Source organism: Xenopus laevis, chromosome 3S (genome assembly GCF_017654675.1).
Source record: "Xenopus laevis strain J_2021 chromosome 3S, Xenopus_laevis_v10.1, whole genome shotgun sequence".
NCBI classification, from domain to species: Eukaryota; Metazoa; Chordata; class Amphibia; order Anura; family Pipidae; genus Xenopus; species Xenopus laevis.
Genome location: NC_054376.1, coordinates 15,086,410 through 15,110,140, shown reverse-complemented (window position 1 = coordinate 15,110,140; position 23,731 = coordinate 15,086,410). Strand labels below are relative to the sequence as shown.

Genomic DNA, 23,731 nt, shown 5'->3' with positions numbered 1-23,731 from the left:
TTGCATCTAGAATAGATAGACTCTTGCTTCTGGCTGTCACACAAGTGTGTAATATCTCAGATATCTGGCACATTCCCTTGCAGCAACTATGCTTTCCCACTTGGTACAAGGTGAAACCAACCAATGTATGGATGCAAACACAGAGAACAAAAATGAGTCTAAAATTCTTGAATTAAGTATGGCTGAGCTTCCTTATGCGACATGCAAGCCTGGCACTCAAACATGGACATTACCCAGCCTGTGGGGAATGTGAGAGAGTAAACATGCAGCTAAAACACTCTAGGCATCCCCAGCACATGATCAACCACAATAATATGAAAAATAAGCAACACATGCAACTACTCATAAGGATGTGGCTAACACGGCTCCCTAGCCAAGTCACTGCAAGTGCCAAGCAGCCTAATAAACTTTAGGGTGCAGCGTCCTCTGCTGGTGAGTTAGTCCACGGTCCATTAGCTCTGATATTAGCAGCTTGAAATCACTAGTAGTAAGGAAACCAGAGCTGAATAGAAGTGTCACTGTTTCTTGAGTAGTGGCGTAACCAGAACGTGCCTGGGCTCCCCTGCAAAAAATCTTTAGAGATGCCCAGCACACTCCAATCCCCATCCTACCCACCCTCCCGCCCACTCCCCGCCTCCACGTGTCGACTTGCGCCCCCCTTTCCCGCTGCAGGTAAGATTGGCTGGGGAGGGATTTTTTTTGGTGTTAGCTATAGAAGAAGTAGACCCCACAGTGTGGGCCCCCTTCAATTTTGGGGTCTGCTTCCTCTTTAGTTACTTGTTCTTGAGAAAACTTTGGACGACTTCAGAAAGCTAAAGTGACTTTTATGTTTTCCTACTATCAGTTCATTTCATTGTTTGAAAAGCATTCAGAGGAGACTAGTCGCTAGGGTTGCCAACTGGCTGGTATTTTACCGGTCTGGCCAGTAAAAATGATGGTTGAACCCAATGTTATTAATAGGGAAAAAAGATAAATATAGAGGGAGGAAGGTATTTTTTTCCAGAAAAGGTGGCAACCCTACTAGTCGCCCAAGCTAGAGGAGATTAATCACAAGGCAACTAATGCCCTTGTCTGTAAGCAGCCTTACTTACAGAGCAAATGCTTTTCCCCTATGTTCTCTGCCGGCTAATGGCCTGACGTATGGCATCCTTGGGTGTGCCACATTTTACATATTTCCAAGCAACATCCCAGTATTGCTGAACTACTCTTTATCTGTAGTATTGTGCAATGCTGAGATTTTTTGTCTTCCTAAAAAGCGATCAATCTTTGTATTTCCCTTTGGGAGGTATTTCTGGCAGCTTAATGGCATTCCACTACTATTGTGTAATGAAAAAAATTAATGTATTGCTTTTAACTAGTATAGGTCAATCTAAAAAACAACTGGACTGAGTAATCAATGAAGACGTTTCACTACTCATCCGAGCAGCTTCTTCAGTTCAACTAACTGGTGTGGGAAGTTCTCGGCATATAAACTCTTCCACTAATCCAATCACAATGGCACATTGTAAATCTTTAAAGAGGTGTCATCTGAAGAAATACACAGAGGAGTTGATTCTGTGTAGTTGTGATAGGATTATCCAATGTGTCATGCAACTCCTAGATACAGGTGTTACTTGAGAGAGTTGCATGAATGGATGTGTGAAGTGTTCTGAATCCGCCAGGGTACAGATGTTAGAACAGCATTGTATGTAGCAGACAGGTGGTGTCGAAGGCCCCCACCTCTGTTCAGAGATGGTATCTCCACCTTGACATGAATCGCCTCTTTCACGCCTCATTCAAACCAGCGGTCTTCTTTATCTAAGATTTGGACCTTGCTATCTTCAAAGGTGTGTCCCTTGTCTTTTAACTGTAGAAAGACAGCCGAGTCTTGCCCTGTAGAGTTCTCCCTCCTGTGCTGAGCCATTCGCTTGGAGAGCAATTGTTTTGTCTGTGCATTCCTCGCTACACTGGACTCCGTATACCACATTGCTTTGTTTTTCTTTTGGTGTTGGATCCTTTGGGTGTACCAGTTTTTGTCTCAGTGTGTTGCTATGTTTGAAAAACACATATGGGATGACTATGTTTCGCCTACTATGTGTCTCCGGTGGTTATTTCGATTGGTGTTCCTGTTGGGCTTGGTTGCTGCTGTTTTGACAAAGGACCATTCCGGGTAGCCACACGCTTTCAAAGCTCCTCTGAGATGTTTTTGCTCTTTGTCTTTGGACTCTGTATCAGTTGCCACACATTCTGCCCGGTGGTGCATGGTTCGAATGACACCCAGTTTGTGTTTCAGTGGATGGTGGGAATCAAACAACAGATATTGATCCTTATGAATGGGTTCCCTGTATACTTCCGTCTTCAAGTTACCCCCCTCTTGGATACATATCAAACAGTCCAAAAAAGCAAGTTTGTTCTTGTGGACATCTTCCCTTGCTAACTTGATGTTATTGTTAATGTGTTCTGTCGTTGGATCTGATTTTAACCCAAGTATCATCCACATACCTGAACCAGTGAGTCGGTGTAGTTCCCTGGAAAGTAAGACCCTCCTTTCCACTTCCTCCATGTACAAGTTTGCTACAATGGGAGAGACTGGAGAACCCATTGCACAGTCATGTTTCTGTCTATAAAAAAGGTTCTTGTACTTGAAGTATGTGGTGTTAAGGCACAAATCTAGCAACAAACAAACTTGGTTGGGACTGAGCTTCGTTCTGCTGCTGAGGGTGTTATCATGTTGCAGTCGATTTCTTACAGTCTCAATCGCCTCTGTCATAGGTATACATGTGAACAATAAAGTGACATCATATGATACCATTGTTTCTTCTGCCTCTAGTTTGCCTGATCAAAGCATTTATTCCTTTATATTTTTACGTTTTTCATTATAATCATCATAACACCAGCGATTTACCCAGCACTTTTTGTATTAATTTATAACAAACAAGGGCTTACAATAATTTAACCAATAAATAGAATATAAATGGCATCAGAGAGTCCTGTTCACCTGAGCTTACAGTCTAAAGGTTGTGTTTAGATTGATATGTACGGTATCCACTTTTTATAAAAATGAGGAAAAAGAAAAAAGTATGACCCATATAGTTGCACCTTCCCACCCTAATTAGTTGAATTCCCAGAACAAAAGATAAAATAAAACGTAACTTTTATTAATCACATCCTAAAATTAATATGAGACAAATTGAGTGTAAAGTGTGTATTAAAACCAAGGTTAGGTTAGGAAGCTGTTATTGACTCAAGGTCGACAGCTGATAGACGGTACTCGAAAGTTGGAATAATGATGTGGGTTTTTCAAACCCAGTGGTAGCAATTAGCCCACATCTATCCCAACCGTAATGTAGTGCTGGTGGCCCACTGTGTATATACGTTCGGGTGGGATATAGGGTCCGGTTTGATACAGGGAGATTAGTCATCATTAGTAATCTCCCTGCTCCAGCATAACCACACTCGGATACGAATGTATCCAAGCGGGGACATACTGCCTAAATAAGGTCTGTGGCACGGGACTTAGATCCACTCGCCACAATATATTGTATCAAACCGGACCCTATATCCCACCCGAACTTATATACACAGTGGGCCAAATTAGGGTGGGAAGGTGCAACTATATGGGTCATACTTTTTTCTTTTTCCTCATTACTATATATTATCAATGACCTTGCACACCACCTTTTTGTTTCACATCTCCATCAATGGGTGGTGCTACCTACCTTCTCTCTAATTTATCTCACTTTTTCTAAAAGGCACTAAAATGGATGCTCGTGTAACAGCTCTAGGGGGGAGCAACAATGCTTCTGTAACCTTAGTAATGCTGATGTCACAGAATGTTTATCTGGTTTCTGCCAAGAGCCCAGTGTGCTGGCTCACTAGAAGAGCTATGGAGCACCACTTGCAGCATGACTGTAGCTCTTACTTCAGCTGGGAATACAGGAGAAAACAGTGTGAGACTTATTAATGTGCCCATAGCTGTTCTTGTACCTTTAGTCAGTCTCCTTGCACAATCCACCAAAGACACCAATCTACTCACCATCCCTTGGCCCCATTGTATGAATCTATATAGGGTGAGTCACAGTGAGCAAAAGCGATTGCAGCACAAAAATTACAGAATTGCGAAACAATAGGGAAACACATTTTGACTGACTAAACTAGACACCGCAAGTGAAACCACAAGAAAGGAAACGTGAGGCCACTGATCAGGCCACTGTGCCTAAAAACATCTATTTCTATCCGCAGGTGACAAAGCTATGTATGAACCAACAGAGCTTGTTCTCTGCATTACGGATTCTGACTCGTGAAACAATGCAGCGGAAAGCCATAGACTGGATTCTGCCATACTGTTTCAAATTTCTGAACCAGAGAACAGAAAGGGATAAACACAAACTGATAGCACTTACATTTAGAAATGACATTATAAAAACAGAACATTTTGTTAATGCATATTGGAAAGTTGCTTACAACTACAATTTCATAAAGCAAAAAAAGTTTGCGGGTGGAGGTGCTTTGATCACAAGAATGTTCCTGACTAGGTCAGAGAGGAGGGGGAATCATCTGCTTGGCACCATAGAAGGCTGTAATTCTCTGTCAGCAGAATGACTGGAAATCCCCAGCTGTAACTATATAATCACATACCCCACACAGGCACTAAAGGTACAGGATCCTCCCTTAAAATTGCAAAGAGCGCAGCTCTGCTACGTATTTAGATCAAATTTTCAGTTTCCATATCAGTAATGTCCTACACTAATGGCTGTTTTTTTTTTTTTTTGATAAAATCTAATTAATAGCTTTAGTAGCTCTCTACTTTGTGCATATCTAAAATCAAATTGGTCTCCAAATTTATTGTCTTCTGTGTGCAGTGGCTGCCAAGCTGCCAAGTGAAAGCGAGTATACATGGAACTATTTAGACTTAGACAATATGTATACTCACTTCTAGTGGCTCCACTCCCTCCCCCCCCTCGACCCCCACGAACCACAAAGGATGGCACAGTGGCAAGTACATGTGTATATACGGAACGCATTTTATGACATGGTCAGGGGAAATCATTGTCCTGCATGCACTGTCCTATGCCAGAGGAATTTAACATGGCATGCTTTTTTACTCACCCATCCTACAAGGCTGACGTCACACCTCACTCCTCCCTCCTCAGCTGTCGGCTTTAGCTCCTTACTACTCCCTCCTCAGCCATCCGTCCTGGGTCCTGGCTCCGCCCTTCTCCCTCCTCAGCCAATTGTCCTGGGTCCTCGCTCCTCAGCCATCCATATCCTGGGTCCTTACTCCTCCCTCCTCAGCCATCCATCCTGGGTCCTAGCTCCTCCCTCCTCAGCCATCAGCTCTTGCTCCTCACTCTTTATAGTTACTTGTTCTTGGCGCTTTTTTTTTTTTTGCACAGGGAGGAGTGAGGAGCGAGGATGGATGGCTGAGGAGGGAGGACCCAGGACGGATGGCTGAGGAAGGAGACGCTAGGACCCATGACAGATGGCTGAGGAGTGTGGAGCGAGGACCCAGGTCGGATGGCTGAGGAGTGAGGTGCGAGGACCCAGGTCAGATGGCTGAGGAGGGAGTCCAACCCTGCCCATGGGCACTCAGCACTGTGGGGCCCCTAGGCTATAGCCTAGGTTAGCGTAGGCATTAATCTACCCCTGCTCACTTCTGATTTGCTCCCACTGCACAGAGAAGACAGTGAATTTGGAGACCAAGTTATTTGCATCATCACAGGAAGGGTAACCTGATGCACCTGGAAATACTGGAGGCTGTGGGTATTAATTATCCACCTGCAGGGCAGTGAGCAAATTGTACAACTACAGGTAAAATCTGCCATATGTGTTGCATTTTGCACCCTGCCCTGCAGATGCAAGAATTGCCACAGGTCTCTGCACTCCATTTTGGAGCACAAAGACCTGTTCGGCCCATGCATAATGCCTGGCTGCATTCAGCAGAGCTACATTGATTTATAGGTAGGGGTGGGAGGTAGGCATTTAATTTCCAGTCCTTTATCTGGATGCAAAAGAACCCTGTACTTTCCACCTGTAAGTATAGAGTGCGAGAGGCACAGTGCTGCACCTAGAGGTTCATATCAGCCCCGTTAGGTGCCTGATTCCTGAATGCCTGTTGCTGTTGCAGGGAGAAAGGACAATTATGAATAAACTGTTAAATCCTAGAGTGTTGGTAACAAGCAAGTGATAACCATCATTGCTGCTCATGTACCGACAGCCGATAAATCAACCCAGCTCAGTCTTTTCATTTCCAATGATCAGTTACTTACTCACCGACTTTCTACTTTCAGGAGTCTTTCTTGCCTCGTATGCATTCAGGATCTCAAACTCTGAAGAGCTTCCCTGAGTAAGCAAATGATAAATGAATTGTCAAACCCCAACATGCAGGAGCAGGATTATGCAAGTTCTGCAGCACAAGGTCCACGGAACACAATACCCATGAAACACCCCTAAACGAATTATTCTAAAGTCACTCAGAGTACACAGAGAACTTTTGCAAAACATTTTTAAGCTTTCCTTTAGTTAGGTGATGCCTGATATCTAGTTACGCGGACAAGAACCGAGATCAAGACAGATAAGGATTAGGAGTATAAATATGTACTCACGCTAGGAGGGGTTTTATGGTTGCTTTTCTTATGAACATCGGAACCTAAATCAGTCATTTTGGAGCTTTGTAACCCTTCCGTTTGTTCACTCCCTAAATTAAAAAATAAAGATAATTATAAAAGTATACAAAGAAGCACACAAAGGAGATACTATAATAATTATATTTTAAAATGCATACATGCTACTATAAGCACCATCTCTCCCTACTATACCTGCTATTCCACAGCCACAGTCCCTTCCCAGAGACTATTATCCACTGTTACTAAAGGCACCATCTCTCCCTACTATACCTGCTATCCCACAGCCACACTCCCTTCCCAGAGACTATTATCCCACTGCTACTATAGGCACCATCTCTCCCTACTATACCTGCTATTGCACAGTCACACTCCCTTCCCAGAGACTATTATCCCCACTGTTACTATAAGCACCATCTCTCCCTACTATACCTGCTATTCCACAGCCACAGTCCCTTCCCAGAGACTATTATCTCTACTGCTACAATAGGCACAATCTCTCTCTGCTATATATCCCACAGCCAGTCTCTACCCAAAGGCTATTATCTACATCTTCTATAGGTGCTGCTGCACTGCCTATACAATCACAAGATTCCATATTTTTGTGTGGAAGCTGCTACATTTTATTCAGGTTCTATGGTAGTAATATCTGACTGGATCCCTGTAATTGTATTTCTGCTAATGATGTGCACAGAAAAACCTAGAGGCTGAAAAAAAAGAACGAGGAAGAAGAAAACACGAGCAGTGCTTATATAAAAGTCTATTGAGGTCTCTGGTTGGTTGAGACTAATGATTGTTTCATTCAATACTGTATTGTTTGGTTAACATGTAAAAAAGTCACATTTCAGCAGTGTTGTTGGCCCTATTTCTTTTCATTATGTTTAGGCCCATACAAAACCATGCCAGTCATAGCTATTCCTATTCTAGTTACTGGGTTGGTATAAACCCAGGTCTGGTCTGAATATAGACAACCAAACATAAGTGGTGGTCCTAAGTGCTGAGTTGTCAGCTATGCTATTATAATAAAGTTGAAGTGTCTCTGCGTCCAGTCCCTGGGTCCGTGGGATTGCGCTACTGCGCATGTGCCCCACGGACCGTCTTATTATTCAATCTGTCTGTACGGGAAAATGTGGGCCGCTCCTATCTTCTATTCTGGAGTCAACTGATCTACTGGCCGAGCAAGTCCCCTTCCCCCGCTGTGCTGTGCTGTACTGTAGTGATTGTGTAGAGCTGTTTACAGACCTTTATTGTAGCCCCGCTGTCTCCTGTACTTCTTCTAACAACCGGCTCTCAGCCGGCAGGCTGAAAACAGCAGACATGATCAGTGGATTGCAGAGTGCGCACGACATTACACCGTCTGCTGTTTGCAGCCTGCCAGCTAAGAGCCGATTGTTAGAAGAAGTACAGGAGACAGCGGGGCTACGTGGGCATTCCGTGTATTTGTCCCTCCGCTGCAGCAGCCACATGTCTGCCCGGCGCCGCTGCTCAGGCTGATGGATTAGCCGGGACTATGGGATCCGTGTGCATCGCTGCGCTGCTGCTTCTCTGCTCCGCTCATTATCTCCGTGTCTCGGCCGAAAAGCAGTTCGGTAAGTGACAGGCCGGGAGAATGAAGGGAGGGAGGGGTGTTACAAGTGCGACACAACTCAACTGGTGATAACAAGCGAGACACAAGGGGAAGGGAACCTTTCCCCACTCCAGCTGTTGCCAAACTACAATTCCCAGCGTCCCTTCGCCCACTAAGCCGGTGAGGGGGGCTGCTGGGAAGTGTAGTCCTGCCCGGGACAGGAGTTCTGCTCCACTAACACTAATGGTAATGGGACCAGGGGAGAGTCAATCAGGTCTGCAGCTTCTCTTAACCCCCTACTGACTGTTGGGGAAGTCCCTATTTGTGTTGCTTTTAAAGAAAATGTGTAACCATTCAGGAAAGTAAATAAAAACAAATAGTGCTGAATTTAGGACAAACAGCTATTACTCCATCTGGTAAAGAGCAGAGGGACACACAAATGATGTTATTAACAAAACTAGACATTAAGCCCGTTAAATTAACTGGCGCTACAACACCCTCCTTTGTAGACTTAGTACAAAGGCACCTATAATTGGTGTCAAACTCCAAACCTTCGCCAAGTGGAGCAGATCACCATACATGTGTTTCAAGAAGCTGGCACTTCAGACTAACACGCACTGCAGCACCAGAAAACGTAGGTGCATGCACAGGGGGGCAGGAAGTATCTGAAACACAGAGAAGTGAACAATTCTGTTTTTATAAATGTTTGACTACATATGTTCTAGCGCCCGTTAATTTAACGGGCTTAATGTCTAGTGCTATTATAAATGTCCTTTATGGGGAAACTGCAGTAATCGTTTCTTTAGACACAGATTAGTTCCTCCTAGCACTAGTGAAGCATCAAACATGTTGAGACCAAAGGGGTTGTAATCTGTTGGATTTTTGTAATGTACATTCTGTACTATTAAATTAAAATTTGGATTGGATTAAATTTGTATAACACTTGGAGTGCTCACCTCTTGTTTCCTTGGTAGGTCTTGCCTGGTACACTGCCCTGAAACATAATTATATATTTTCCCAAACGGACTCATCCTCATTGACATTTTATGCTACTTGTTCATGCCTTCCAAGAACTGTATCTATGGCCTAGCTGTTGGATTTCAATGCAAGACTTCAAAACATTTTTCATGGGTTGTGAGAGCTCTCGTTTAAATTCACACCCCTGGTTTAACAATTACCACCATCATCAGACAGAGAAGTGTCTGAATAGAGGACACATCAAAAACAACCAACTCAATAAGATTCATTACTTTACTTTCTCTATTTATATTTATAGCTAATGAGAAAGAAAAGTTTATCATGGGGTATAATGCCCTGGAAAATGGGAGCACGTTTTTAACCATAGTCTGTTTGTAGCACAGGCCTATTTGTACACAAGCATGGGCTTATCAATATCAATTTGGAGGGCAACACTGAATGCTAACCATTCCCTGTAAGTGGCAAAATAATGACTAGGGGTCCAACGCAATCCTGTTGCATTATATCAGTGACCACTCACCTGTGCCGAGCTCTCTAGGAGTGACGGTTTCCTCAAGAAAGGATGACTGTGAATCCAAGGAAGATGAGGACTCGAAATGCTTGTTATCTTTTACCAGAGCTTCAGCCTTCTGACGGAGCCTGTGAACTTCATTCTCCGACTCTTCCAGAAGTTCCCCTGGCAGAAATGAACAAATGAGTAAATTAAAATGAGTTTTGAGCAATAATGAAAAAGAAAATGAATGAAACCAATAAGGAGTAGCACTGAGATGTCCCAGGCACAGCCCTCTCATTATAAACTACAACTCCCAAAATTCCATAGAGCCAATAACAGCTTTGTGGAAAAGCACCTGGAAATTCATAGAAATATACTGGAATTCACATGCAAGATTTTAGCAGAAGAGAAAAGCAAACCAGTGATGTTTCTGAGCTGTCGTTTTTAAGTTTTCCTGAAGTCAGTCTGTACCCAGTCTGAGGATCACAGGGTACTGGGCATAATAATAAAACACAGTATAATCAGCTTTTCCCCGGACCCCACCGATAGCAAATGTATCCTTGATATAAAGGGACATCCTTGGCTGCATAATGTAGCATGTACAAAATTTCTTTTACCGGCAAAGCTGCATTGTAATAAACATCTGGCAAGTAAACAAATTACAGGTATGGGATCTGTTATTCAGAAAGCCATTATCTAGAAAGCTCTGAATTATGGAAAGGCCATCTCCCCTGGACTCCATTTTATCCAAACTTTAAGAAATTATTTCCCTTTTCTCTGTAATAATAAAACAGTACCTTGTACTTGATCCCAACGAAGATATAATTAATGAAATATTTTAGTATTCCAGCAAGGGAGGAAATGATGTCCTGCACTTCTGAAATGCACCCCACTCACGATGCAAAGGCTATTAGCTTGGAAAAGGTAAAAAAGCTGGAGCAGGCAGTCTAGCTGCTAAGTGTTTTTTATTGGCACCATTGCTTCTTTACTTTTTATATAATAATTAATCCTTATTGGAAGAAAACCTAGACTATTGGCTTTATTTGGTGGCGACATGATTTTCTAGTAGACTTAAGGTATGAAGATCCACATTATGACCAAGTGATCACTTCCGAGGAAGTGGCGAGATGCTAAGAAACACATTACATGTATGTTCCAGGCCATAAATTGCTGTTGTACTATATAGATTTTAATATGGATGATTAAAGGTGTGTGTGTGTGTTAGAAATTGAGGGGTCTCCACCAATTGTAAAGAGTCCATCAAATTATTTGTAGGAGTATGCTATAGACCCCCTAATATAAGTGAGCAGGAGGAGGCTAAGCTCCTGATGCAAATAGAAAAGGCTGCTAGTTTGGGAAAAGTAAAGCTAATGGGGGATTTTTGTTACCCTGATATTGACTGGAGCAACAGTATTGCCAGGTCAGTTAAAGGGAACAAGTCTATAAGCTTGTTGCATAACAATTTTATGGTACAAGTTGTTGAGGAGCCAACCAGAAAAAATGCTATTCTGGATCTAGTGAGCTTCAATGACATAAAATGTATAGCGAATGTGCAAGGGTAACAGTGACCATAATGTGATTCATAAAGTAAATGTAAACAGGTGGCATACACCCCCGGGTTCTAAGAGAGCTTAGTTCCGTTTTAGACCGGCCCTTATTCCAATATTTAAAAAGGGATTACAATCTCAGCCTGGCAATTGTAGGCCAGTAAATTTGACATCTGTGGTGGGCAAATTATTTGAATGCTTGTTAAGGGATCACATTCAAAATGTTGTCCTAGTGAATGGCATTATGAGCAGCAATCAGCATGGCTTTATGAACAATAGGTCATGTCAAACAAATCTGATTTCTTTTTATGATGAGGTAAGTAAGATGTTGGACAGTCACTTATACCCTTAATGGCACTGCACTAGGCAAATCCATTTGGAAAAGGACCTTGGAGTCCTTGTAGATAATAAACTTGGCTTTAGCAAGCAATGCCAGTCAGCAGCATCAAGGCCAAATAAGATCTTGAGCTTTACGGCAGGCATTCTTCTACTGTATAGAGCACTGGTAAGGCCCCATCTAGACTATGTCATACAGTTTTGGTCTCCATCACTCAAACATAATTGAATAAGAAAGGGTACAGAGAAGAGCAACTAAAAAGCAACTGGTAAAAGGTATGGAAAATCTTAGCTATGAGGAAAGACTGGCCAAATTGGGGTTGTTCATGCTGGAGAAGAGGCACTTATCACTTTGAGAGCCGATACATTAGATAGCTTCAAGCAGTTGTTGGATGGATTTTAAGCAAGTGAGTGAATACAGGGTTATGTTAGGCAGGTTAAAATAGAGTTAAAAGGTTGAACTTGTTGGACTTGTGTTTTTTCAACCTAACTTACTATGTCACTATGCAATATTTTTTACAATGTTAGCAGGGGTACAATGTGCACATGTTAATTTATCAGCCATCTAGGCATAGCTCCTAAAATATAAGGAAGAAAATAACTTTTAATCTAGCTGACCTTCAGCCTGAGCATCCAGCAGGAGCAGCTAAGGACATTCTAGAAAAGTCTATCCTAACTGGTTTATAGTTTGGGTAATCCTGGGGAGGCAGCCCTACAGTTTAGGAGTCACTGATGTAGAACAGTGGTTCCCAAAGAGTTGGGGCTGGCCACCCTGGAGGGGCTCGGATCAGTGGTAGTGGGGCTTAGTTAGCAGGGCTGAAGTCCATTTAGGGTGAAAATTGGGGAGGAGGCGTGTCCACCCCGTAACATTCCAGCGTTTGCAGAAGTGCAACTTTCTTTACCACTCCTGCTTGCTGTCAAAGTGATAATAGGGGCTGTAGCCTTACAACAGTTGGTAAAATGAAGGTTTGACTTATGGCACACTGAGAAATTTGTATTTGTTAATCATGAAAAGTTGAACAAAATACAGACTACTTGCCTCTAAGGAAACAAACCTTCCAGCTACAAAAATCCAATCTTTACAAATCTCTACTAATCTCTGTGTGACCAAGCTGTTCTTTTTGGTGCTGGAGATGCCAAGAACGAGAAGAGAACAGAAAGTTCTGCTCTGGCGACAGTGTGACATTTTTTTCTTTGCCATGAAGTCGCATTGGCCAAGAAAGTAGTCACAAGTCGATATTCAGTGGACCAATTACAATAAGCTCTCATCTATGTATGTGTTCTCTTGTGAAGATGTATAAAGTGGGTGGTTGTTGGTGTGAAAGGAAAAATCTAAATCCACAACTAACAGCATCAATAAGAAAAAGACAACTGAAAATGAAAGCAGAAATTCTATTACATAATAAAACCACAACATTGTAAAATAATTACAAGTACAGATATGCATGTTGCTGATATGTCCCATTTACTGTAGGGTAAGAGGCATAGACTGGAACTAGAACTCCATGAGACTCCCTGTTGACAACAAAAATACTCAGATGTTACAATCACAGTTTCCCATCTTGCATTAATATTGTAATGTTCACTATTCTTGATGCTTCCAGTCCTTCCCGGAACCCATTTCTAAGACCCGGACCCAACCCGCTTTTTTACCCACTTTGATCCTCTACTCGGCCTAGACCCTCAACTGCCTTATCCGCAACCTGACCCGCAACCCACCGACCTCCATCAAACAGGAAGTGATGGTGCTGCAAACCGGAAGTGACGTCATCAAAAGTGGGTGGAGCCGAAACACCATTTGTAAAACTTTAAAAGAAGTAAAATATAGGCAATATTACATAAGACAAGAAATTTAGATGAGACCAGACATGTGACCCTCAGACCCCGCACCTGAAAATCCTCCCCTCGTTGCACAGGGTACCCGTTTTTTTTGGCACAGTGGCTCCAGGTGCAAGCATATTAGAATGCTGATGCCAGAGTAGGGGCTGATTCTCGGAATGCTGAGAAACAGCCCAGTGTGGCCATAGCCTTAACCCACACTGCTAGGATAACTTGTTTTTTGTGAACAAAAGGCTTCAGTCGATGGTGGGGCTGCAGAGTAGAATATTTTGATATACAATGGGCTTTAAAGAACACAATAAAGGGATACACACCTAAGGCATTTTGCTAGACAAGTCTCACCATACAGTCACTACTGTAGACTGGATCACTTTCAGGTTTCAATAAGGTCTGCTCAATAGGGGACCCAGACTGCTACAAAAAAAGTAGTGAACGTATATGAAATGATCAGCGAGTACGGTGAACAAAATTTAAATGTTTGGGTAAAATGGGCTAGGAAGCCATATGGGGCCCCATAATTTGACTGAAGAAGCCATGATTAAAAAGGTAAAAACAAAAACACACAATAACAGATTTGCTCATGTTTTCTTTCCAATACCAACCAAGACATTTGTTGTAAATAAGCACAAAAACAGGCAAGTCTTGCCTAAACATAAGGCACTAGGTAGTTTCACCTAAGAAGAAGTTTTCACTTCCTGATTTTGCCTTTAAATATTCACATGACAAAAGGAAATTTCAATAGGTTTTAGTTACCCAAGCTTTTGATTCCTTCCATGTTTTCCCTCAGCGCGGGGTTGTCCTTCATCAAAAGTTGTACTCCCTTGTTAATGGAAGGGCTTGGTTCGCTACCCCCTGGATCATATATTCTGTAGGGTCCTTTGCTTTCCATCTATAATGCACTCAACCATTCAGCTGCACATCAGCACACTCTAAAAATGAGAAAGGAAAGATCTCATCAGCATACAATTGGCAGCATGGTCATATTCATTGAGGTTCATTTGCCAAAGCAGAATTGTCCAGTAAATGACAGGCTTTATAATATATTGCAACATTATTACTTCTAGATAATCTTGGGAAATTCCATATCTAGAATAGAAACATGTATATGCTGGTCCCATATGATAGCATCTTAAACACAGGTACTGTAATTAACATATTAAAAGTTAAAGGGATATTATGCCCTATTTTACTGCCTTGCTTTGTTTATAAAAGTGGAATACATTTATTATTAACATGTATTTATATAGCGCCAACATATTGCGTAGCACTGTATTACATCTTTGAGAATACCTAGAAAACTGTTCAGGGCTGCTCCTGCCTCCTGATAAGGTGAGAACTTTGCCTTGGCAGCAGTGTGCAGCAGGTTACTGTACAGTTTAAGGGTTAGGCCACACTGGGCGTTTTGGGGAGATTTGGTCGCCTGGCGACTAATCACCCCAAACGCCTTCCCTGACTCTGCGCCGGCTAAAATGATAAAACGCCGGCGCTAATCACATGCGGTGAATCGCTGCGTGTGATTAGCGCTGGCTTTTTTTTTTTTTCATTTTAGCCGGCGCAGAGTCCCGCTTCGGGCAACTTCGTATACGAATCGACGCGTGTGATTAGCGCCGGCGGTTTATGTTTTTTTTTTCATTTTAGCCGGCGCAGAGTCAGGGAAGGCGTTTGGGGAGATTGGTCGCCGCAAAGAGGAGGCGATTAGTCGCCAGGCGACCAAATCTCCCCAAAACGCCCAGTGTGGCCTTATCTCTAAAAGTTGAGTATGTGTTTTTTTAACTGTCAGTTTAGCTTTTCAGAGAGCAAAATTGTGTTCTTGGCATTAATGTTGTGGAATAGCAAAGCCTGACTCCCTATTATCCCTATAAATTTAGTGTGACCCACAGAATTGCCCCTGGAACTGTGGACTGCAATGAAAAGTTCTGTTTGTAGCCCCATTTAATTGCCCCCTTCCTTAATTACATCAAACTGTATTTATCACTGTCCAGGCAGGAATCCATTATGCCTGACAGTGATGCATTCTACAGCCTTTATGTAACCAAGGGTGCTATTTGCCACACCAGTAAGGTGCCCCTAAAGAAAGCGATACAATGCCTTTTTTCCTTTTTTGTTCTATTTGTTCCAAGCTGCGGCTCTTTCTAACTTTCCTCATCTGTCAATGCACCATAAACTGCCCAATTAAATGACCCTTATTTGGTTTAGCATAGCTTCAGTATGCAACTCACACTAAACCCATTATCAATATATTAAGGATATTGTGAAATTAAGAGTAGGCAAAGTAAGAGATCTAGGCATTGTGCATTGCATTTATATAGTTACATAGTTGAATTGGGTTGAAAAAAGACAAAGTCCATCAAGTTCAACCACTCCAAATGAAAACCCAGCATCCATACACATACCCCTCCCTACTTACATAAATTCTATATACCCATACCTATACTAACTATAGAGCTTTGTATCACAATAGCCTTTGATATTATGTCTGTCCAAAAAATTATCCAAGCCCCTCTTATAGTCATTAACTGAATCAGCATCACAACATCACCCGGCAGTGCATTCCACAACCTCACTGTCCTGACTGTGAAGAACCCCCTACGTTGCTTCAAATGAAAGTTCTTTTCTTCTAGTCTAAAGGGGAGGCCTCTGGTACGGTGATCCACTTTATGGGTAAAAAGGTCCCCTGCTATTTGTCTATAATGTCCTCTAATGTGCTTGTAAAGTGTAATCATGTCCCCTCGCAACAGCCTTTTTTCCAGAGAAAACAACCCCAACCTTGACAGTCTACCCTCATAATTTAAGTCTTCCATCCCTCTAACCAGTTTAGTTGCACTTAGTCTCTGTACTCTCTCCAGCTCATTTATATCCCTTTAAGGGCTAGTCCACACGGGGAGATAGCGACGCGTTTGCGGTCGCGGCGACAAAGCCTGTGCTAACCACACGAGGCGATGCGCTTTTCAACAGTCGCCTGAAAAAGCCTGGCGATGCATTTTCAGGCGACTGTTGAAAAGCGCATCGCCTCGTGTGGTTAGCACAGGCGTTTTTACATAGGCGCACATACAAAACTGTTGCCTGCGCCGGTCGCGGCGACTGTCGCGGCGCTTTGTCGCCGCGACCGCAAACGCGTCGCTATCTCCCGGTGTGGAATAGCCCTTAAGGACTGGAGTCCAAAACTGCACTGCATACTCCAGATGAGGCCTCACCAGGGACATATAAAGAGGCATAATTATGTTTTCATCCCTTGAGTTAATGCCCTTTTTTATGCAAGACAGAACATTATTTGCTTTAGTAGCCACAGAATGACTTTGCTCAGAATTAGAGAACGTGTTATCTACAAAGACCCCTAGATCATTCTCATTTAAGGAAACACCCAACACACTGCCATTTAGTGTATAACTTGCATTTATATTATTTTTGCCAAATTACATAACCTGCATTTATCAACATTGAACCTCATTTTCCAGTTTGCTGCCCAGTTTTCCAATTTAGACAAATCACTCTGCAAAGTGGCAGCATCCTGCATGGAACCTATAGTTCTGCACAATTTAGTATCATCTGCAAAAATATGCTCCTAAATGCAATGCACAATGCCAAAATGCGATCGTATTGAGGATCCGCAGGTTCATTGATGCGGTCCTCGATACCACCGCCTGCATTGCTGGCCTGTAGATACGATCATTGGGCCCTAGATCAAATCAGTCCAATATCAGCCACTCAAGGTTGGTGCAAAATCTGCTCATTTGGCAACCTCTCCAATTGAGAGGATCAACCTATGTATGGCCACCTTAAGTGTTGATGTAATGGTTAATGAAGCAGTAAAGTTCTTAATGAATCACATGAAAGTGAGTATAGGACTGGCCAGACCAGGAATGAGTTTGACTTGGTTGGTCAGATTGAATATGTGGCAATATGTTGACAAATAATATTTTGTTTAAAGGTGTGGGGGGGAATTTTTACGTGGATTAAGGCACAAAATGTCTAAATCTCCTTAATATCTTGCCCATCCCAGCACCATATGCTTTATACACCCTTCTCCTTGTAGATTGTAAGCATTACCACATGTTTCAGTATTGCATTGGCTGTTGTGTGTAAATCTGCATATTCAATGCATACATCAGTTTACTGAACAGTTCCTGGAGAATATGTTGGGGCTTTACGAATATGTGTTAGAAAAAAAGTTCAAACCTGCCCAACCAAATAAATTAATCAATATCTATAGTACAGTACATTGATAGTAGTTGGGCTCATCAGGTCACTTTACACACACCACACAGTGAGACAAAAATTTGTGCACAACACTTGTATAGTATGGCCAGCTTAAGTCATGGTTCTCACACTCCTTCATGGTAAAAATGCCCCCGACAGCATTGTGTAGAATAACCAGGGAAATTCTCTCTGAAAATGTTGCTCAGCACTTAGCCATTCCTTAAAATTAAAGGAAATCACCAGTTTCTCTCCCCCAACCTCCACTTCAAATAAAATTGACATAACAAGAACTGACAATGTCAGACATTTATGATTGGGACTTTCTGACCCCCAAGGCACTTTAGCTTCCTAAACACAAAGAACAAAAATAAGCAAAAATCAGCTTTTAAAATATTCTTGGAAATTCCCTGAGATATAAGTTATGGGTCAGAGCTTGCTTCTTAGGACGGAAGTACAGGTCAGTGACGATAAATTGATACCGCAGTGCTGTTTGTCCATAATGGCAGTTTTCAATCTGGCAGTTATGAAGCTGAACATAGTGTTTCAGACAACTCTGCATTATGCATAAAGTATTTGGTGTCACTTGAATATCATATAGATGAAAAGGAATGAACACAGCTGTTACTCAGGTATGGTAAAGCATTCTACAGAATAAATAGTGTTATAGCTTGCACTATTGTGGCTAATCTATTGACAATAAACTGCTTCAGGACCTTTCCTTCTCCTTTAAGATCTAGAAAAGTCTACTTAATTCAAAAGGACATTCAAAAACCAGTGTAAGTTTGTTACAGATGTTTCACTCTTGTATTATACATCATGTATCGTTTACAATATTTTAAAAAAGTAAACAACCAAAAAAGAGTAAAAAGATAAATAAAAAAGGAAACTAAAGACAGCGCTACAATAATCTGTTAAATATTTGTAACTGTTTTTATTTTACTCTTAGAGCTGCAGTAGAACCAAGTGCCTGGCATTTTAACTATTAAATTGTTATATCCATCTCCTGATAAGCTAGCTAAACAAAGTCAGAAAAATGAACACATCTCAGAATGAATGTGTTATAATTTATTTTGCTATTGATAGTGTTAGAGTATTTTTAAAATAGAAATGGTCTGGTAAAATTTTTGATACATGGAATGTGCATCATATTCTTCCCTTCCCTACTATAAATTTTTAAATATTGGAGATCTATGCAGAACACATGAGATACAGTATGTATACAGAATAAAACAACCAGGTCTGTAAACTGAAAAAAGCTATACCGGCACTTTGTGAAAGATTCAAGCGTCAACATGCATTTAAAAAGGAAGTACTCAAACAATCCTACTTTTTTATTTGCAATGAATGAGACAGATCCAATAGTTAGTTTTAAGAAAGGTTTGCATGCCCCTTTTAACAAATAAAATCCAACATTGCTGGTATACAAAGATAAAGTTCATTAGTGATCAATAGTCAATTAAGAATTTCCTTTTCCATTAAGAGGCAAATCAAAGATTGCGTCAGATGCAGTGCAGTAAGAAGGGGTGGGAGGATGGTACTGGGAATGTTTGCCTAATAACTAGGGATGCACCAAATCCAGGATTCGGCCTTCCTCAGCAGGATTCGGATTTGGCCGAATCCTTCTGCCTGGCTGAACCCGAATCCTAATTTGCACATGCAAATTAGGGGCAGGGAGGGAAATCACGTGACTTTTTGTCACAAAACAAGGAAGTAAAAAATATTTCGCCCTTCCCACCCCTAATTTGCATATGCAAAGTAGGATTCGGATTCGGTTCGGTATTCGGCCAAATCTTTCTCGAAGGATTCGGGTGTTCGGCCGAATCCAAAATAGGGGATTCAGTGCATCCCTACTAATAACAATAACTAATAAACTAATATCTGAGCAGAAAGTTTATACATGTGCAGGGCAGGAACAAGTGGTAGGAAAAGTGAGATGACTGCCTTGGTTTGCGCAAGTGATTGAGCTAAACTGGGGCCCACTTGAGTTTGGCCAAAATACCCAAATTTGAATAATCATATTTGAGGAACTATGGATCCCATTGGTGGTCCAAATCACTCCAGACTAAGTGGTATATTAAAGATTGCTTGTGCTTTTTTGTACAAGCTATTGTTCCCGAAACCCTGCATGAGCTTACTAATTCTGTGCGGATTTGTGCCAAAAAAGAAGCTTGCCAATCTAAAACCTCTGCAGCTTTTAGGTGCCAACTTTTTCTTAATTAAAAAAAAGCCCTTTCAGGCAAACTTAAAAATGTTGGCATGAAACCTAGCGATTGATTAAAGATAGCTTGTGCCGAAAAGCATGAGCAATCTTAAATGGAACCCTGACATCAGAAAAATTAAAGCCTGCCCAAAACATATCAAGTCATCCAAACTTAACTGCTGAGGAACAGGTCATGGATGCCATCTGCTCATGAAAGAACTTCATAGGCCCCTATTGTGCTACAATTGTTTGCACAGGGACCAACGTCCCTGCCCAATATGGTCTAACAGCTGACAAACATTTCACTGACTGATTCAGAGGAAAACCAAGTCATATTTGGCCAGATATAGTTTGCAAAAAAAGAATTGAGAAGCCCAATTAAGACAAAATTAATTTAACATCAAATGCTACAGTAACTTTCTGGCATTACCTAATAGGTTACAGGCCAACTAGGTTATTTCTACATTTTTAAATTTCAAAAGCAAAGAAATCCCCATCTTGTTAAGAAATTTTAAGATAATTCCAAAGAACAGATAAAGTCCACGGTTCTTCCCTTGTAAGAATGGTAGATCAACGTACTACTACAAACCAAACTGAAAGAGTAATTACATTAAAATCCATACAGGAGGATTTTGGAACTGGCTCACTAACATACTTGGCGAAAACAACATTATGTTTTTATTGGCCAACAGTGACAGCTTAACCATAATGGAAATGGAGTGGACAAACGGAAAGAAAAAAAAAAACAAGGACAAAAGGTTGATTAAAGGGTTAACCTGCTTAATTTGAAGATTTAGAAATATAAATAAAAGTGACAGAAAGTAGTGAGTAAAACAGTGAAAATCATCAAGGCTTGCTTCCTGTTGACAGCATGAAGAAACAACCCAAAAAGCCCTTGCCATGTGAATTTCATCTAATGATGTGCAGACGCATTTGAAGTAAAGCCCATGAACAATCCAAATACAAAGGAGTATTCTGCTGCCACAAACTACAATACAGTAAATCACTTTTGGATTCAGTGTACATGAAATAAAGATTTACCAGTAAAACAGACTCGTAGAATTGTTCTGGTGGGGAAAGAGGGCCACTTACTAATAAGCATGTGTTTTATTCAATTCACCGGTTTTGCACTCTCTACCTCGGTGATCCCCAACCAGTGGCTTGTGAGCAACATGTTTCTCATCAACGCCTTGGCTGTTGCTCCCAGAGGCCTTAAAGGGCATGTAAAGTCTAAAATAGAATAAGGCTAGAAATGCTGTATTTTGTATACTAAATATAAACATGAACTTATTGCACCATAAGCTTAATCAATCAAAAAATTTATGCTTTCAAAGTTGGCTACAGGGGGTCACCATCTTGTAACTTCGTTAAACATTTTTGCAAGACTAAGACTGTGCACAGGCTTAAGCTGGCCATAGACGCAAAGATCCGATCGTACGAATCGTGGATTCGTACGATTTTCGGACCATGTGTGGAGAGTCCCGACATTTTTCGTCCGTCGGAGATCGGTCGTTTGGTCGATCGGACAGGTTAGAAAATTTCTGTCGGCTGCCGATAATATCTCTGCGTGTATTGCCGATCGTACGATTTTCAGAGGGAGACTGTCACTAGTGTTGTCAGACATAAGTATCGTACGATTGCTGTCAGGGGCAGAACATTGGGTGATCTGTTCTTATTTGATCGGAATGGTAAAGACTTTGATCTGAATGGTAAGTGGAGGGTCGGGAGTTGGGAAAGTCCGATCGTTGATTCGTACGATCGGATCTTTGCGTCTATGGCCAGCTTTAGTGTGGTGTGGGCTGCTTAGAGATTGTCATAAACAAAGCTGCTTGAGTTCCGCATGGCTGGGAAGTAAGGCGGGGGCTTCCCCTGCTGTTCATAAGTATGATTGTTTCCCTGCTCAGCAGTTAGGGACCGTCTGACAATTCCTATCCACAGCAGTAAATGAAGGGAGAATTTCACTGCATAGTCTTATAAAAACAGTACACATTTTTTAATCAAAGTATATTGGAGATAGATTTTTTTTCATTAAAGAAAGTAAAGATGTGATTTTATTTGTTTGCCTTTACATGACCTTTAAAGCAGGCGCTTATTTTTGAATTTGAGGCTTAGAGGAAAATTTTGGTTACATTAAAACTATGCGCACTGCCAAACAGAGCCTTCTGTAAGCTCCCAGTCCACCAGAGGAAGATTTCCATGCTTGCATTGCTCCCCAACTCATTTTACATTTGAATGTTGCTTCCAGGTGGAGGACCCCCACTCTACACAATCACCAGACAGACACAATCAGGCCTGATGCCAATAAGCCTCAAATCAGTCCTGCAAGAAATGTGCACTTGGACAGTGCCTACGTTTGTTCTTGTTTATAGAAGTTTCTGTTTAGCCAGTGACTTTCACTTCTTGTTATCACAACATATTTTTAGTTGGGATTCTCCCATTCTATTCTCACAGGCCTATTCTAAGCCACCACCAGTCTGTGCCTGTTAAGCAATAGATTAGAGGTAAATAGATTACTTTCTCTGAGCTAATCACAAGCTATATAGGAAAAGTCTCATGGCAATCTGAACAAGCGCTTCTGTAGGATGGTGTCGGATCGACTAAATGCATCCCACAAGGATGTAGTTGCATGGGTCCAATTATAATGGAACTAAAAAATCTGATGCATAAACTACACGCAAAATTTGTGAATGCTGCATGCTGCGTCTTCATCCGGCGCGATGAAAATGGATGGTGTCGGAAACACTTTTATTTCTCAGTGAAAATATATTAACTGCCAGATGTAAATACATGAAGAAAAGACTCCATCTGACTTTATCTGATCCGAATTTACATTCTAGCCTTGTGGTTTTTACCCTAAGGCTAGTGATATACAGTTCACAATCAGCTGCCTTTCTTGAATTAGTGATCTTCCAATCATTCGTTTTGCACAAACGACTAGATGTGTAGCTTATGGTATGCACTCAATCCACTGGATCAGTAGGAGAGTTTAGGAGATCAGCATGTGTATGGACGACTTTAAACGGGTACTATCACAGAAATGACATTTTTATTTTAGCTTCATCTCATGGAAAAAATAAAACATAATACATTAATAATGATCTGCCCCAGTGGTGCTTAAAGTCCAAGGTCCCTATCCAGTTACCCCATCTTTCCATCCAATCCAACTTGTGGGTGATGCACTGAGACTGGGGAAAGAATATGTCATGCACGCTTGTACCCTAACTCCCCTGGTAGTGCACACAGCCCATGTACTTTGGCCCAAAACACATATAGAAAATAGTTTAAAGGCACACGGCTGCAGGTACCAACAGTTTGACAACAATTGTCAACCTGCACCGACCCCGGTTCCATATCTACTTATATACCCATATACCCTTAAATACCCTCGCAAATAGACAGCTACAGACCCAGAAGTGGGGCAGCGTTAAGGGAAGAGCAGCGAGGGCAGCAGGAAGAGCTCAGCCCACACCTGCCTGTGGCCCCAATATTTTGAGAATATGTTTGCCGAATCTGCCCAACCTGTAGGTATAGCTGCCAGTCCCAGGGGCTTAGGGCCAACACAAACTATTAGGCACTCTGTAGGACTAAAGATAGAATGATGGCTGTGCACCACTTTGTTTGGCTATCGCTAGTTTTTCTATTACGGATTACAAACGGATACTAATGCCTGACTTGCAAAAATAATGGGACTAAAATTCTATCGATAAAGCAGAAAATACCCAAGCTTATTTCCCTTTTCCATATAACTAGGGTAAAAAGAATTATATTTCAGTGGAATGAAAGTACAGGTATGGCACTTGTTATACAGAATGCTTGGGACCTGGGGTAATTCGAATACCTTAAGTCTACTAGAAAATCATGTAATTAAGAAATAAACCCAATAGGTTGGTTCTGCTACCAATAAGGATTAATTATATCTTAGTTTGGATCAAGTACAAAAAATGTTTCTATTCCGCACTGCCAATAATTGGA

The 23,731-nt window shown here is 41.6% G+C and overlaps 1 protein-coding gene across 2 annotated transcripts in view; it reads right to left on the bottom strand.

The window, feature by feature from the left end:
- The window catches only part of tnip1.S (TNFAIP3 interacting protein 1 S homeolog), a 65,904-nt gene that overhangs the window by 25,583 nt on the left and 16,590 nt on the right, over positions 1 to 23,731 (bottom strand). For both annotated transcript variants that reach the window (XM_041587703.1, NM_001095185.1), the window contains 4 exon segments: positions 14,116 to 14,291; positions 9,668 to 9,823; positions 6,585 to 6,676; positions 6,253 to 6,321 (listed from right to left, as the gene is read on the bottom strand). In XM_041587703.1, the coding sequence (XP_041443637.1) occupies positions 6,253 to 6,321; positions 6,585 to 6,676; positions 9,668 to 9,823; positions 14,116 to 14,251 (453 nt within the window). In that variant the 5' untranslated portion in view covers positions 14,252 to 14,291.